Source organism: Chlorocebus sabaeus, chromosome 4 (assembly GCF_047675955.1).
Source record: "Chlorocebus sabaeus isolate Y175 chromosome 4, mChlSab1.0.hap1, whole genome shotgun sequence".
NCBI classification, from domain to species: domain Eukaryota; kingdom Metazoa; phylum Chordata; class Mammalia; order Primates; family Cercopithecidae; genus Chlorocebus; species Chlorocebus sabaeus.
In genome coordinates this window covers 50,347,216-50,361,581 of record NC_132907.1, presented here as the reverse complement: position 1 = coordinate 50,361,581, position 14,366 = coordinate 50,347,216, and the positions used below count along the sequence as shown (strand labels likewise).

Genomic DNA, 14,366 nt, shown 5'->3' with positions numbered 1-14,366 from the left:
ATGATAAAACAAAAACCTCAATGAGCCTACACATATCTAGTGACAGATACACCACAGCTATTCTAAATTATTCAAGCTTTCTCAGACTTCTAGCAGGAGAAAAATAATTCATGTCTGCTCTCTTTATTCTACTCTCATATCATGGCAAAGAAGCAAACAAAAAGTATAGCACCCCCCCTCAAAAATTATAATAATCACCCATATAGAGAAGAACTTTGTTAGTATATGTGGTCTTTTTAGAACCATCTAATTTCTGGGAACTAGCTTTGAAAGTAGAAGTTAAAAATGATTTTGCAATACTTATGGATGATTGTCTTACTTTCCTTTTGCTAGCATTCTGCTGGCAAAAAGCCAGTAAAACAGTTTTTTAATTATCCAGGACATCAAAAACATATAACCTTTTAGATAAGCTGTTACTGCAATTTGGCAGCAATAATACTAGGGTCAAAAGTAACAAAGAAAATTAATCTTCAAATAAGCAAACCTCAAAAGAACAGGTTTGTGTATTGAGAATAATTAATAACTTGTTTAGGCAAATATTACTGAAATGTGGTTTATGGAAAAGGAACTGACACTCTTCAGAGGCTAGAGATCCTAGTATTTAACAAGCTACCATTTAGTGGACGGCTGGCTGGCTACCCTGTAGGCATGGCAAAAGTTTGTTCACATGTTATTATGCAACATTTAGACAATATCTTACTACCATGTAGTTCAGCTGAATCAGTCCAGTTGGAAATTGTAGCAGCATTTAGATTACCTGGCCACATGTGAAATTAAGGCTTTTTCAATCTCTAATTTTCACTTGCTATGTTTTGACACAGATGTTCTTGGAAAGCCTAAATTATTTATGATTTGACAATATTTAGTGGAGTGAACCCCTCCCCTTTCACTTTTAACCATTGATTAAGATTGCATTACCATATAAGATATTTAGCTTGTCATTATAACAAATAATATATGTTATCACACAGAAAATAAAATATTAGTATATTTTGGACAGTTAGGATGGAACTTTTCTACACCCCTTTTATATAATATATATTGTATACTTTTCTTCTTTGCAGGCAGTTCTTATTGTAAAGTTGAAATTCAATTTCTACTGTGGAAATCATTTTACTATGCAACTAATCACACGTGATTATGATTCTAGAAAATAGCAATTTAAGTTGTGTAAACTAAAACAGCAGATTTGTTCTTAAGTCATATTATAAAGACCTTTAAAGTATAGCACAAACATTTATTAAAAAGAAAAAAGTTTGCTCAAAGATTACACTCTGAAACTTTATCATATTCTTTTGAGTTTCCTCCATGAAAAATAAGAAATCAGTCCATCGGAATTTCTTTTTTTAAAATTTCCAGCTCACTCTGTCTAGCCCAATGTTTGGATAGCTTCTTCCCCATCCTCCTAACTGAATGACACCACAACTATTTTATTTTAGAAGAAAATAAAGTTTTTAAAATTTTAATCAAAAACCTTAAAGGTTATATACATAGGATCTAATGAATTCAGGTAACAAATGACTTTTAAGCAAAAATAATTGTCATCATTATGACATTATTTCAGCTACTTTCTATGAATCAGGTAATGTAGTACTTAATTATCTCTAGTATGAAACATAAAATGAAACAATTTAAAAGCACTTCTACACGTATTTTTATTACTTATAAACATATTGTGAATTTTAGTAAATAGAACCAGTGGCTGAGGAGGAACAGAAGTTAATGTTGAGTGTGTGTGCATCCCCACAGAAGAAAACTAAATTCTTAATTATTGTAAATTTGTATTCAAAAATAAAATGCTAAATTCTGGTCAACTGTCATTCCCATTAGTACTTGGTACTTTCTAAACCAAGGAATCTTTAAATGCTTGACTCATGTATTTAAGTTAGCTGACAATCTATGCTTAGAATTCCTGAAAAACTAACACAAAAATGTCTCCTTTAAAGGTGACTTGGAATTTATCACTGAGATAATGCCAAATGGTCACTAAAGATGTTTAAACGTCATTGTCTACTGTTTTCAGTGTGCCATTACAAAGTCTTGGGTTCCTTTCACATAATAATCAATAAGGGATGAATAAGTCTCACCACTTGAAAATAACTGAGAAAGGAAGTCAACAGAGTAATCTGGCTTTGCTGGGTTGATTCAAGAAGAGACACAATATCCACCCCTCCTCTTCTAGTTCTCTCTCCCTCAACCAGCCCACACCCCTGCAAGAAAGAAATAAGGGAAAGAGAGAAAGAAGGAAAGAGAGAGGGAAGAGGCAAGAACAAAATCTAGGGATCCCAGGCATAATTTACACTGAGGAGAAAACGTCACACTGTAGGATAAACTATAGCCATGGAAACAGACTTATGACTTTTACTTTGAAAATAAAAGAATGACAATGAAATTTGTGTGAGGTCTGTGTGAATCCAGACCCAGATGTTTACAATGCTGTAGTAGTATGGCTCTGCAATATGAGAGGTTTCAGAAGAAACAGTACAACAGGACACCACGAAGCAGTGCATACGCTATTGACAATGCAGACATGAGCATCATGTTACCAAGAGAGAAGGCAGGCAGAAGACAAATAGCAGCGGTGGTGCCTGAAAAGCTAACTTCATGGACTGCAATCACTCAAACTAACATAAGGGACGCAAAACAAAACAAAACAAAAATCAAAACCAGAAAAATGCTTTTCCCTCATATCTAGAGGTGCTGGGGTGAGGGGATGGGGGTGGGGAGAGAGTGGAATTGATTTTTCTTTCTTAAATAAAGTTCCCACAAAGCACCTATAATTGACAGCGGATGATTATTCTCAGCTTGAGGAGCCTGTCCCAAACTCTTAACAAGATTTCCAGGGAAAAGAAACAAAATGTGTTTACTTGAGCCTTTTCCAGAAGGAAGGAAAAAGAGCTCTTTGGAGGAGGTGGGAAGGGCGGTGGAGAGAGAAAAGGGGCATCTTTGCACTGCAACAACTCTCTTGAGCGCCCTGCGTGGTTCGGCGAGTGACAGACTGGAGGGAAGAGGTGGATAGGGCGGCAAGGGGTGGGGGATGTGGAGGGAGCGCGCTTAGGGGAGGGGATGCGGCAGCACAATGTATACACGGGGCGGGGGGGTCGGGTGGTGAATTAGTGTGAAAGTATTCCACTTAATCATTTTACAGGGGTTGGGGACGTAAATATTTAGCTGGCCACATCTGGAAGAGATTTTTCCCCCCCGTGTGGGCTGGGGGTGGATAATTGGAAGGAGGGGAGCACGCATTTGTTACTTACTGTACGGGCAGTTCTCCTTCTTGGTCCCGCTGACCTTCCCGTTCTTTTCAATCTTGAGAAAGTACTTGGTGAAAGAGAATAGCTTTCTCCAGCGGACATCTCCTTGAAGGTGATTGTAGCTCCGCACATGCCTTCCCGCGCTGGAAGGAGAGGAGAAGGAGGAGGAAGAATTGGTGGTCTCTGGTGACACCATGTCCTGGCCAAGGGCTTGGCAGGTGACAGGGACGGAAGATACCAAGAACAGCAACAAAAAGCAGCAGCAGCAGCAGCCTGGCAGGTGGGGAAAGGCTGAGGCACAATGTGTCAGTATCCATTTCCACATTGTACTGAAACTCTCGGCACTGGAAATTGTCTCATCAGAAGGAACATACTGGAAGGGTAAGACCTGGTGCAAGGCAAGGAGAGAGTTCGAGGTGGTGGCTGCTGGTTAGCTCCCTCTGGGCGCGGATCTGGCCAGAAGTGAATGCACCAACATCCATAACTCCTTGGAAAAGCCGGCTGCCTCCCCTCGCTCCTTTCTGGGATCCGCTGCCTGCGCCTCTAGAGCCTCCCGGTGAATGGTGGACGTGGGTGGCCGCAGAAGCAGGAGCTGGTGGTGGCGGTGGTGGTGTTGGTCACAGCGCTCTTCGCTCCCCCAGGAGTTACTTTGTTCTCTTCTTTACTCCTTTCTTCACCATGTTAGATGCCAAAAAGGTCTGAAAAACAGATGACAGCACGGTGAACAAAACCCAAGGGAGGTGGGGTGGGGAATAGGGGGAGATATTTGCGCCCCTCTGCGGTTGGCACCTTCTGGCCTCTCTCTGCGGAGCCCCAGCCTGCGAGCCGCTTCTACAAGTGTATCCCTTTGGAGTTGTCAGAACTGCAGGCAGCTACCCAGTCGCCGTTGTTTTCTTCCCTCTCTTCCCTTCTGTTTTTAGTGGTGCCTGCCGATTTGAAGGCTGCCGAAAGCCACTTTTTGTTTTGGGGGACGGCGGCTGATGTTTTGTATGGCCCTATCCCCCACCCCCTTCCTTTGGAAAGTCCGCTTGTAAACAGGTTGAAACCTGGAGTCTAAATGTCAGTGATTCTAAGCCAGAGGTGGGCTCTGCCTCTGCTGGTCAAACCTCATTTGCAGGGGTGGAGAAGAGGGGGGAGGGGGTCAACCCGCGGTGGGACATCTGAAACCCTACGCTGCTGGGAACGCCAGGGAGAGGGAGGGTGAAAGGGGCAGAGAAGGGGGTGGGGGAGCAGGGGAGCGAGGAGAGAGCGCGATGCTTTGCATCCAGCTTGGGGGCTGCCAGGTCCCTTCCTTGCAGCTGCTGTTGCGGCCGCAGCCGCCGCCGGCGCCTCTAGCTCTGGCAAATTCGTTGCTAAAGCGTCCTGCTCGCAGCGCGGGCCACGGCGCTGACGGTATCCTCCAGCTTTCCGAATTTTGCTGTCTTCCAGCCTGAACTAATCCCTTCTGGGGAGCCCCTTTCTCACTTGTTTTCCAGCGTAGGATCTCCTTCCCCCACCCCCATTTCTTTTGGCAGTGAAGTACTTGAGAGCCACCTGGAGCCTGATGCTTGGCTGACTTTTTCCCCCTTCTCACTCCCAGAAGAGGAGAGGGCTGGGAGAAAGCAGAAGATGCTGAGGATTTTAAACCCTCCAGAGCAGCAGATTATAAACTGATCGGAGCGAGCACAGAAAAGGAAGACATAATTAGCGTCCTTTCCTCCTCTGCTGCCAGCTTCCAAGGAGGTCTCCTCTTTAATGAATCACTGATTTCTCGCTTCCGTTGCTGAAGTAAAAAGTTCACACTTTGGCCCTTTCTGCCTTTTAAGCTCAGGGAGATTTATCGTCACCCTTAAAAGTTGCCTCTCTTTTGGCGCAAATGAAATCAGGGACCCAAATAACCGATTTCTAATTGCTAACATGAGCCCTTCACTGAATCACGCGTGCACTTCAAAGCAAACGCACTTTATGGCGATCGCAAAGATTTTACCATACAATTTGGTTGAATACCCTGCTGTCTGTTTTCTTTTCTATGCAATTTCCTTTGCACTTAGTCAGAAAGTGGAGGTTTTTTATTTTTTTATTTTTTTAATTTTATCTGTCTTCACATTTTATGTTTAAAGGGCTCTGTTTTACAATATCACTGCTCTAGGAGTCTTCCTCTCCTTTTCACACTCTTTAACGCCACTCCAACTCCCCCCTTGCTCGCAGAAACTAGCTCACAGCCCAGGTATTGACAGAACTAAGTCCAAGGCTAGGAAGCCTTTGCCAAGAGTTAAGAGGCACAAAAAAGGAAATACTGTGATAATCCATTCCAATCTGAATAAGAAACAACTCCTAGAGGACCACTTCTTTAAGAAGGACTCTAAACCAGAGAACGTTTAACTAGAAGGAATGCCTAAACATGTACTGGAATGAAGTATCTATGTCACATAGTACAGTTAGACATTTGTATTTTGTTGAAGCCCATGAAATTGCCAACATTTTAAGGTTTTGTACCTACAAAAATGGTAATTTCATATGTTTCAAACTAAAGTTAGGCTGCCAGTGTAAGATAGAGAAACACTTCAAGATGAACTGGGAGTTTAACAACAGCAACTGTAATTTGGAGGGAACTAATTAGAAGTCTGTGTTCACACAAGCCAGGATCCCTATAATGTGTGTTTGACCTCCATGTTGGTGGTGAACCAGAGAAATGCAAAGAAATAAAAAAATAGCTCTAGAGATGAGCATTAGGAATGATTGCTCAATTAAGTATTTAGTGACTTGAAAAATGAGTTTACATGAATGTTCTTATATTTTTCTGTGCATTCAAATCCTTTGAAATAGAATCATTTAATACTAGAATCAGGATTTTACTTGCATTAGTTATAATTCATGCCGTGCTTATTTAGAAGAGTTCAACAATGTGGTGAACATTGCAATAGGGTTCTTAAGTTTAATATAATTAGCTGTAATTTCTGTAGATATTAATTGGAAAGTTAAGCAAATAAAGAGCATCCATCAAACAAGTCTTTTTCTTTAGGATACTGAAAAATTAACCAACAGTGCTAATTTCAATGTTTTAGTTCACAGTTTTATACCTGAGAGGACAAATGCCTGAAAGACAATGTAGTGTTTCCCGTGGATTTGCATTTCAGGCCAATGGTCCAGAAGAATCCAAATGTTTGAATTTACAACTAATTAAAACTACATTTTTAAAAAATTATTTTGGTGAAACCAAACAATAAAGATTCTGCTGTGAAAAGTTACAAAACACAGGAAGTTATTATTTTGGGGTTTCTCTACAATAGGAACCAACACTATTGATGCCATTTTGGGGTTTAAAAATTTTTGTTAAACTCACCCTAGACATGTGCCCCTCCAATCCAAAGCGAGTCTCTTTCTCCTTCTCTCACACACACAATCTATCAACTTTATGTTCCAGTAGAAGAAGCTATTCAGATCTTTTAGCTAGGAGTTTCTCTTTTTTTCTGTCTAAAATGAGGGAAAAGATGTCTTTAAACTTTCATATTAAAATCTGTTTGCAGCAGGTGCAGTGTTTGAAAGTTCTAGAGCCCCTTCGCCACTCTTCTGTACAGCGTGATGACAAGAGGGCATTTACAAAACAGCCCAAAGGAAAAGCTGACATAGCTTTTTAGATTATATCTCATTCTTCTTTTTCTTTTCTGTACAGCCTTTCTTTTACAGCACAGCTGAATCCCTAAATACCCCACTACTTTGCATTGTTAGGTCACCTCTTAGGTTAGCCCGAGAAAGCCTGAGAAAAGTTCCACAGGAAAGATGCACTATTTAACGGAATTCAATCTCTCCCAATAGATTTGAATCGCTAACATAAATGTATGAATGTAGATTATATCTCTGTAATGAGGCCTGAATCATTCTCAGTTACTTCAAAGGACTGAAATTCTACCTTCCTTTTTTAGCTGCAATAATCAGGTCTTAATGGGTTCCTTTATTAATTGTTTCTTTGCTAGAATTGAAAAGGACAGTACAAGCTTCAGATTAGAGTGGTACCTACTAATTCTCAAAGGCTGTTTTTCTCTTTTATCCAACCTCAGGAAGGCATACTTTATTTCTATGCCCTAAACATATCTACTACTATTAGGCTAGCTCTGTATTGACAGAAATAGATGCAGCCTTTTGTTACATGTGATGTCTTGAGAAATGATTGAGGCTTTTTAAAACGAGACCATGGCTGCAGCCATTGAAGAATCCTAAAACCTGGCTCTTCAACCTCAGAGAAGCAATCAGTGTACGTACTAGCAGATCCTTCAGTAGCTATTCTGTTTTAGCAGTTTACATTGTACATATGTATTGCTTGGATTCTTTATGTTGCTCAGCACTATCTGTGGTTCAGTTATAAGATGTGTGCCCTATTATGAATGATGTTATTGGCAGTGTCAGTACGCTGCTTCAAATAATGCTCAGTCAGGTCAAAAGTCAGCCAGGCTGTTCAAAAATTTAGACATATGGAGGCCTAATTTTTTCAGCCTGTGGTGCAGGCCTTGTGAGTATGTGTCGCAGCCCATTTTTCCCTCCTGGACACAGATCATGCCAGTTTTAAGGCATTGTTAGGACTTGTGCACTTCCCAGGCTGCAGCTAGAAATGATGCTCATAATCACTCACATTTGGATGAATGAAGGAGTGATACCTTATTGTTTTTAAACGAGGAGCTTCAAGTGAACAGAAAAGCGGTGTTATCCCATAGATAGTAGCATGCAGTGCTTCAGAACCAGTGGGAATCTTAGCTATAACTGAATCCAGCACATGCATTTTATAGATGAATAAATTGATTCCCAGGTCACTCCATGGTAGACCAGAATTTGGAACTCCTGTGATAGACCTTAGGCTACTACCCTAATTTTTGCAACATCTGTCCTGTTTATGTTCTTTTTCTTCCTTCCTACTCCCCTTCTTACCATTGACCACTTAGTATTCTAATATGTCTAAGGTGGCAGAGTAGAAATGATAAAAAGGTTTAGGGGTTTAGCTATGGAAAATCAATTACATCTTCGCTGCAATAGATAAACCAGGGAAAAGTAATAAAGTAGTGTTGAATTATTAAATACCAGCTGGTTAGCCAAAATAAATATTGATATATGCTTGGCAAAGGGGGATATTTTATCAATGCTTCTGAGATGAACACAATCAAAAAGCAATGAATACCCCATATTTTCAGGAGAGCCAATTGTTTAATAGAATCTGAATTTATAAGTTCGCCTCTAGAAAATTGATGAGACTTTCTAGAAAAGTAGATTTATAATTTGATCTGGGTTTCTGTGTTCTAATATTAATTTCCCATAAAGTATTGTGATATTTCAAAGCATAGGTTGCTTAAACAATTTTTTTTCAAAGTTTGAAACCAAGGTTAATTTTCTGTTCCCTCACTTTCAAACAGACTTAATGATCTGTTATTAGGAAGGAAATATGGCCAAGATGATAACAATGATCTTTTGAAACAAAAAAAGAATTCTGTATAAGATTGTTTAAAACATATAATAAATCACCACAAATTCCTGGAACTGAACTTTGCATCTTGGCAGTAAACACAACAAACGTATTTTCACAAAGCTGCTGTTTGTCCCCTCCCAGCTGATGGTAAACAGGACCTTCCCTTGACAAAGTTGTGAAGTCTCTGAAGAGTTTTGTTTGTTTTCTGTGTTCCCAGCTGTCCTTTTGTGGATCTGTGCCTCTTTCTACTTCAGGCCCTCTAGGCATCTTAGTCCTATTACCTATGGCAAAATTGTAAACATTCTGATATTAGTCATTTATGTTTGTGAATTAACTGGCAGATTATAATATTTTCTTTAAAGCTGTGATGTCATGCCAACAGACATTTAACTGGTTTTTATTCAATTAATGTTTATTGAGTGCTTACTATATAGTAGGTAAGCATTGTGAATGGTGCAAGGTTTTTTCCAATAAATACGGCACAGAAACTTACCCCATAAAGAACGTGCATACATGATTGAATACATGAATTTAGGTAGTTTATCATTAATGATGGGCAAAATATGGTTATCTTAGGACTCAGAAACCAGGTATTGGAAAGAGAGATATTGAAAAAGAAAGAAGAACCATTGAAAATTGTTTTTGATTTTCCTTTTCTCTACGACAAGAGCTAAGGGAAAATGTGGCTTCTATTTATGGCTTCATGAACGATTAAGACTTGATTTTTTCCTGTTTTATGTCCCTGGCACAATCCTTTTTTCTAGGTTTTCCTTACTGTGTGGAGATTTTGGTTGCATCCTTTGTGTTGACCCAACCTGACTTCCTTTCCTTTACTCCTGCTCCCAGACTCCTAGAAGCATATTTCTTGCTTTCTAGCTTATTATTTTAATTACTTCCCAACAAAATTTCCCTAATCCTTTTGCTGTCCTCTGTGCCTCTTATTATGAAATATAATTTGACCTGATGTCTTTTCTATTTGAAAAATTTTGCCTCTGTTAAGCAAATTTTGACAAAAAGAAAGTATTTTCTATGAATTAGTATTAGCAGAAAATGTAATGTGTTGGGGGCAATGCAATATTTGCTATACTGGATTTCCTTTGATTGGCCCCCAGATCCATTCTTTCCCCTTCTCTGTTCAGCTCTGTGCTGACATTTGTGAATCACTAGTCCTTTTTAAATAGAAGACTTGGAGTTTGTTTTGTCAATGGGACAATGGAGTCCTTAGATCAGCACACAGAAGGTGAGAGAACTCTGGATATTTCCTCCTCTCCTCTTTTATGTTTCAGTGACACATTTCTGGCCGTGGCTGTATCCCTTCTTACTGTGTGACCCCTCCTCCAGGACTCTGGCTATCACTGACACCCCTAAAATAATATTTCCTCTCCATCTTCTTTAAGCTCAAGGACTGGCAGCAGTTCCTGTCTATTACTTGCCTATCATCATTATCCCTTGTTTCTTTCACAGTGCCTACACCTTTGTAACTGGTTACTTTATTAAAGCCTCTTCACTTAAATCAGCTGGAAAGAATTCTGTCCTAGTCAGGACACTTACTTCAAACGGTAGTACATACCATCACAGTAAGTAAGCAGTTCATAAAATGTGTTTTTTTGAATATCTAAGATAACAGGGAAGTGCAACTTACTACAAAGGAGGTTGTGAAGCATCTGATGCTTGCGTGATGATGTACAGGATTCCTTGAACCATACAAAAGGTAATGCTGCATAACATTTGCCCTCTGGAAATTTATAATCTAGTATTGAATTTTGATTGGTAATTGTAGAGTTTTTAATATAATTGCAGAGATTTTGAGGTCTAAAGTCAATGAGTAATTTATTTTGATTGCTGATTGTTCAATAAAATACATTTATATAAGTGACTTCAGAAAAGGAATCCAACAAAGTAGAAATTATGTTCATAAATGACATACATTTATGGAAAACTGTAAAGTTCTAAATTAAAATCAGCTTTTTTCTTTTTAGTTTAAATATTTCCTAATATTAATCTTTACTAATCTTTAAAAACAATGTTTTTGTAAGGAAACATGTTATACTGATGTTTGTTAATAGTCTGGTGTATAAAAGAATGAGGGAAATTAATATTATTTTCTAACTCACTGAGAGGTATTGTTTGAACATTTTCTTTTCAACTAAAGACAGATCTTTAAAAACGAAGAAATATGCAGCCCTCAATTGTACAGCTAGGTGCAAATCTAGGTGGAGCACCAAAAACCCCCAAATGAAATACATATGCAGATAATTTTGTGTATTGCTCACTGTCTAGACAGTTTCACAAATTTCATAAACAAATGACTTCTTATAGAAATCAATATAGGCTAGAGTCTACGAAGCCCAGATCAGGGCTTAGTCTTTCATCCTCTAATCTTATAACTGACAAATTATAGAATTTTGTACCTTTATAACTGGAAAATACTTTAACCCTTTTAGGTCTACTGCCCTTACTTTACAGGTGAAAAACAAAAGAGATCTGGGAACACGAAGTGAGCTGCCTAGAATGACAGGGCCGATAGTGACAAACTGCTTCCTGTGCACTAAACTAGTGAATGGCAAGACTTCAACCTTACATACTTACCGATATAATGTACTTCCAAGAATAACAGTGGTCCCTTCTGAGGCTGTGGGGCAAGAATGGAGAGAGGGAACATTTCAGAATCTCTGGGGCATTTGGCACATGATGTTTGGAAAATTCTCATGGTGTACTGCAATGTTTGCCTTTGGATGATTCTGTCCTTGTGGTTGAAAACATTCTGGGCTATCCCTAAGTTAGGACAGCATTTTGATATATCTCTTGAATGTTAGCCAGGGGTGAAGGAGACTGCTTTCAGGTTAATGGTTCAACAGTAGGCCCTTTTCAAATTCATTTCTCTTTAAAAATCTATAATGTCTCCTTCTTTCCTATATGTTAAGTCTAAATTCTGGCTTTCATGTTCTTATTGCAGTGATATGGTTCGGCTGTGTCCCCACTGAAATCTAATCTTGAATTCTCACATGTGGGAGGGACCCAGTGGGAGGTAATTGAATCATGGGGGCAAGTCTTTCCTGTGCTGTTCTCCTGATGGTGAATAAGTCTCACAAGATCTGATAGTCTTAAAAAGAGGAATTTCCCTGCACAGACTCTCTTTCTTTGCCTGCCGCCATCCATGTGAGATGTGACTTGCTCCTCCTTGCCCTCTGCCATGAGTGTGAGGCCCTCCCCAGTCATGTGAAACTGTAAGTCCTATTGAACCTCTTTCTTCTGTAAATTGCCCAGTCTAGGTTATCAGCAGCATGAAGACAGACTGATACCTTCAGTTATCAGCAGAAGTTTGGCTATTTTAATTTGATACTTTAATTCTATTGACAGAGGGAGAAAGAACTCAGAAATATTTCTTTGGCCAACTTGTGAGAAAGAAACATTCTTTTGCTTTACACCACTGAAACCATGTTCATATGTGGGTGAATTAAGGTAGAGTCTTCCTACCTTATAGCACTAGATAGTAACGTTTGTTTATTTATTTAGCTGGTGTATTTTCAGGGCTTTGCCTATACTTGCTGTTTTATATTTTTGTTTCCTAAAAATAGGAACATATATATAAATATATAATTTCCTAAAATATATATGAGAAATATTTTAATCATTTATTTTCTACAATTTGAAACTTAGTTGTGGGAAATCACCCAACTCATTCCTGTCATTTTATAAACACACACACACACCCCTTCAAGGACCTCTTATTAGACATATAGTTTTGTTTTGAATTTGAAAAATAAAGCTTGCCAGATCATTAGGAATAGATTGAAAAAATAATAAAATGCTTAAAAACTTACATATACAATTTTGGCACAGTTCAATATCTATAACAGATAAATGTTATTTATATTAATTATTGCTGGATTCTGTTTTACAGGTCAGCTTCTAGACTGACAGAAATAACGCTAGTAAAAGAATTGCATAGTAGAACAATAAAAGTAATCCATTGTAACTGGAAGGCAATTATGAGCATTTGATTTATCAAAGAAATTTAAGTGTTGTATGATTAGATGTGTAAGTTATTTGCCCTCCAGTCTGACAAGATGGGGAAAATGTAGAAAGGAACATGGACTTTAGATACATAAGTCCACGTCCAGGCAAGTGAAGTAACTTGCCCAAGTGGCAAAGCCAACATTTATTTCCATTTTCTGACACAATCCTCTGTCTAGAAAAGCCCTGGGCACCCAGATTCAGTACTTTGAATCTCAGAAATGCCAGTTGGCAAAGTCTGAGGGACTCCACGTTGAGAGAGCCTAAGGAATAGGGACAGTGGTACTTCACATTATGTCTTTTTATGTTTTTCTCTTTCAGGTGCCTGATTTTATTTTTTATTCTAGAAAATTATTGGTTCTGAAGGTATACTTAAATGAAAGCAATTTCTCTGCATCTCTGTTTCATTCCCAAATGTAGAGGTTTGTTCTGCAAAACCACCTGCTCTGTTTGGTTATTGATACTACAACAGTAGCAGTAAAAAGAGCCCTTGTCCTTGACTTGGGACTCTGCTCTGTGTCAAGTTAACCCTTCTTCTTTCCTTTGTGAGCAGAGACCTAACTTCTGGGCTACTTTTCCACCAAGATAAAAAAATAATGATTATTTTGCCTAGAAACTCAGGCTGGATAGTTCACATACACTCTACATAATTAGTGGAGTAAAAAACTTTTCAAGCTAGTTGAGGATGTTTCCTGAGAGCATCTGAACCTTACTTTAGGGAAGATTCTTAAAATGACATCAAGGGGGCTATGAAGAAAAAAAAAATCCCTATTTACTCATTACTTAAGAGTTAGAATTTAGCTAACAAACTCTGCTGCCATTCTCACCTCTATTTTGGTATTTTGAGTGTGTCAGTTGAATTTTAGCTACTGCATTTTTAAAATAAGTAAAACTTTAAAGTAGTAAAATGAGTCTTAACCTAAAGTCAGGATCTCCTATTATCAAAGTCCAAAATGAAATTGTTTCTTAGGTTAAAAATATTATAACCAAGCAAAGCCAGGGAAAAATGTGACTAGTTTATCTTTTGGTAAATAAGCAAGGGAAATGAAATACAGACAGCAAGGAAACCACATTTTTGGTAAAGTTAGAAACCTCAGCTTCAGAGTTTTCTTTTTTAAAAATAAACCAACTTTTAGATTTAGCAATACAAAGTATAATTCATTTTGGTACTTAGGAACGTTTTATTGATAAATGCTATCCTTTTAGCATTTATGTGAAAATACACAGTTGTACCCACATGACAGCATATAAAGGTTTTATGAAGAAATTAATTGCTATATAAAGTTTGGGGAGCCAATTTCATTTTCATCATTTTTCTGTCTTAAAACTATTTGCTTCTGTCATTTGGAGGAAAGCTTGTCTCCTGGTTGAATTGTCTTTCTTACAAAATGAATTTTTCAAAGCTACCCAACTGAGGAAGGGTGAATGACCATTAGGAAAAATTAAACATTTATAGCTGATGTGATGTTGGTGGAAAGGAACGAGAAAGCTGTGTACCCCAATTTCCATTACAAAAGAGCAGACTGGATACAGAACGTTAAGTTCAGAGAGGAGGAGGGGAAGGTGGAATGTTTTGTCACAGCGCTGCTCCCTACAAGGGACTAGTGAAGGAAGGGGTGCAGAGAGCCCTCCTGCGGCATGCAAATGGAAGGGGCTCTGATCCA

General features: G+C 38.6%; 1 protein-coding gene and 1 long non-coding RNA gene across 2 annotated transcripts in view; one reads left to right on the top strand and one right to left on the bottom strand.

The window, feature by feature from the left end:
- Positions 1 to 4,809, bottom strand: part of FGF10 (fibroblast growth factor 10) — an 85,193-nt gene extending 80,384 nt beyond the window's left edge. The window contains exon 1 of the mRNA XM_007961531.3: positions 3,258 to 4,809. Coding sequence (XP_007959722.1) covers positions 3,258 to 3,579 — 322 coding nt within the window. The 5' untranslated portion in view covers positions 3,580 to 4,809. The remainder of the gene's footprint in view (positions 1 to 3,257) is intronic.
- The window catches only part of LOC140711514 (uncharacterized), a 38,315-nt gene continuing 27,577 nt past the window's right edge, over positions 3,629 to 14,366 (top strand). The window contains exons 1-2 of the long non-coding RNA XR_012092782.1: positions 3,629 to 3,810; positions 10,150 to 10,262. This is a non-coding gene — a long non-coding RNA (uncharacterized lncRNA). The remainder of the gene's footprint in view (positions 3,811 to 10,149; positions 10,263 to 14,366) is intronic.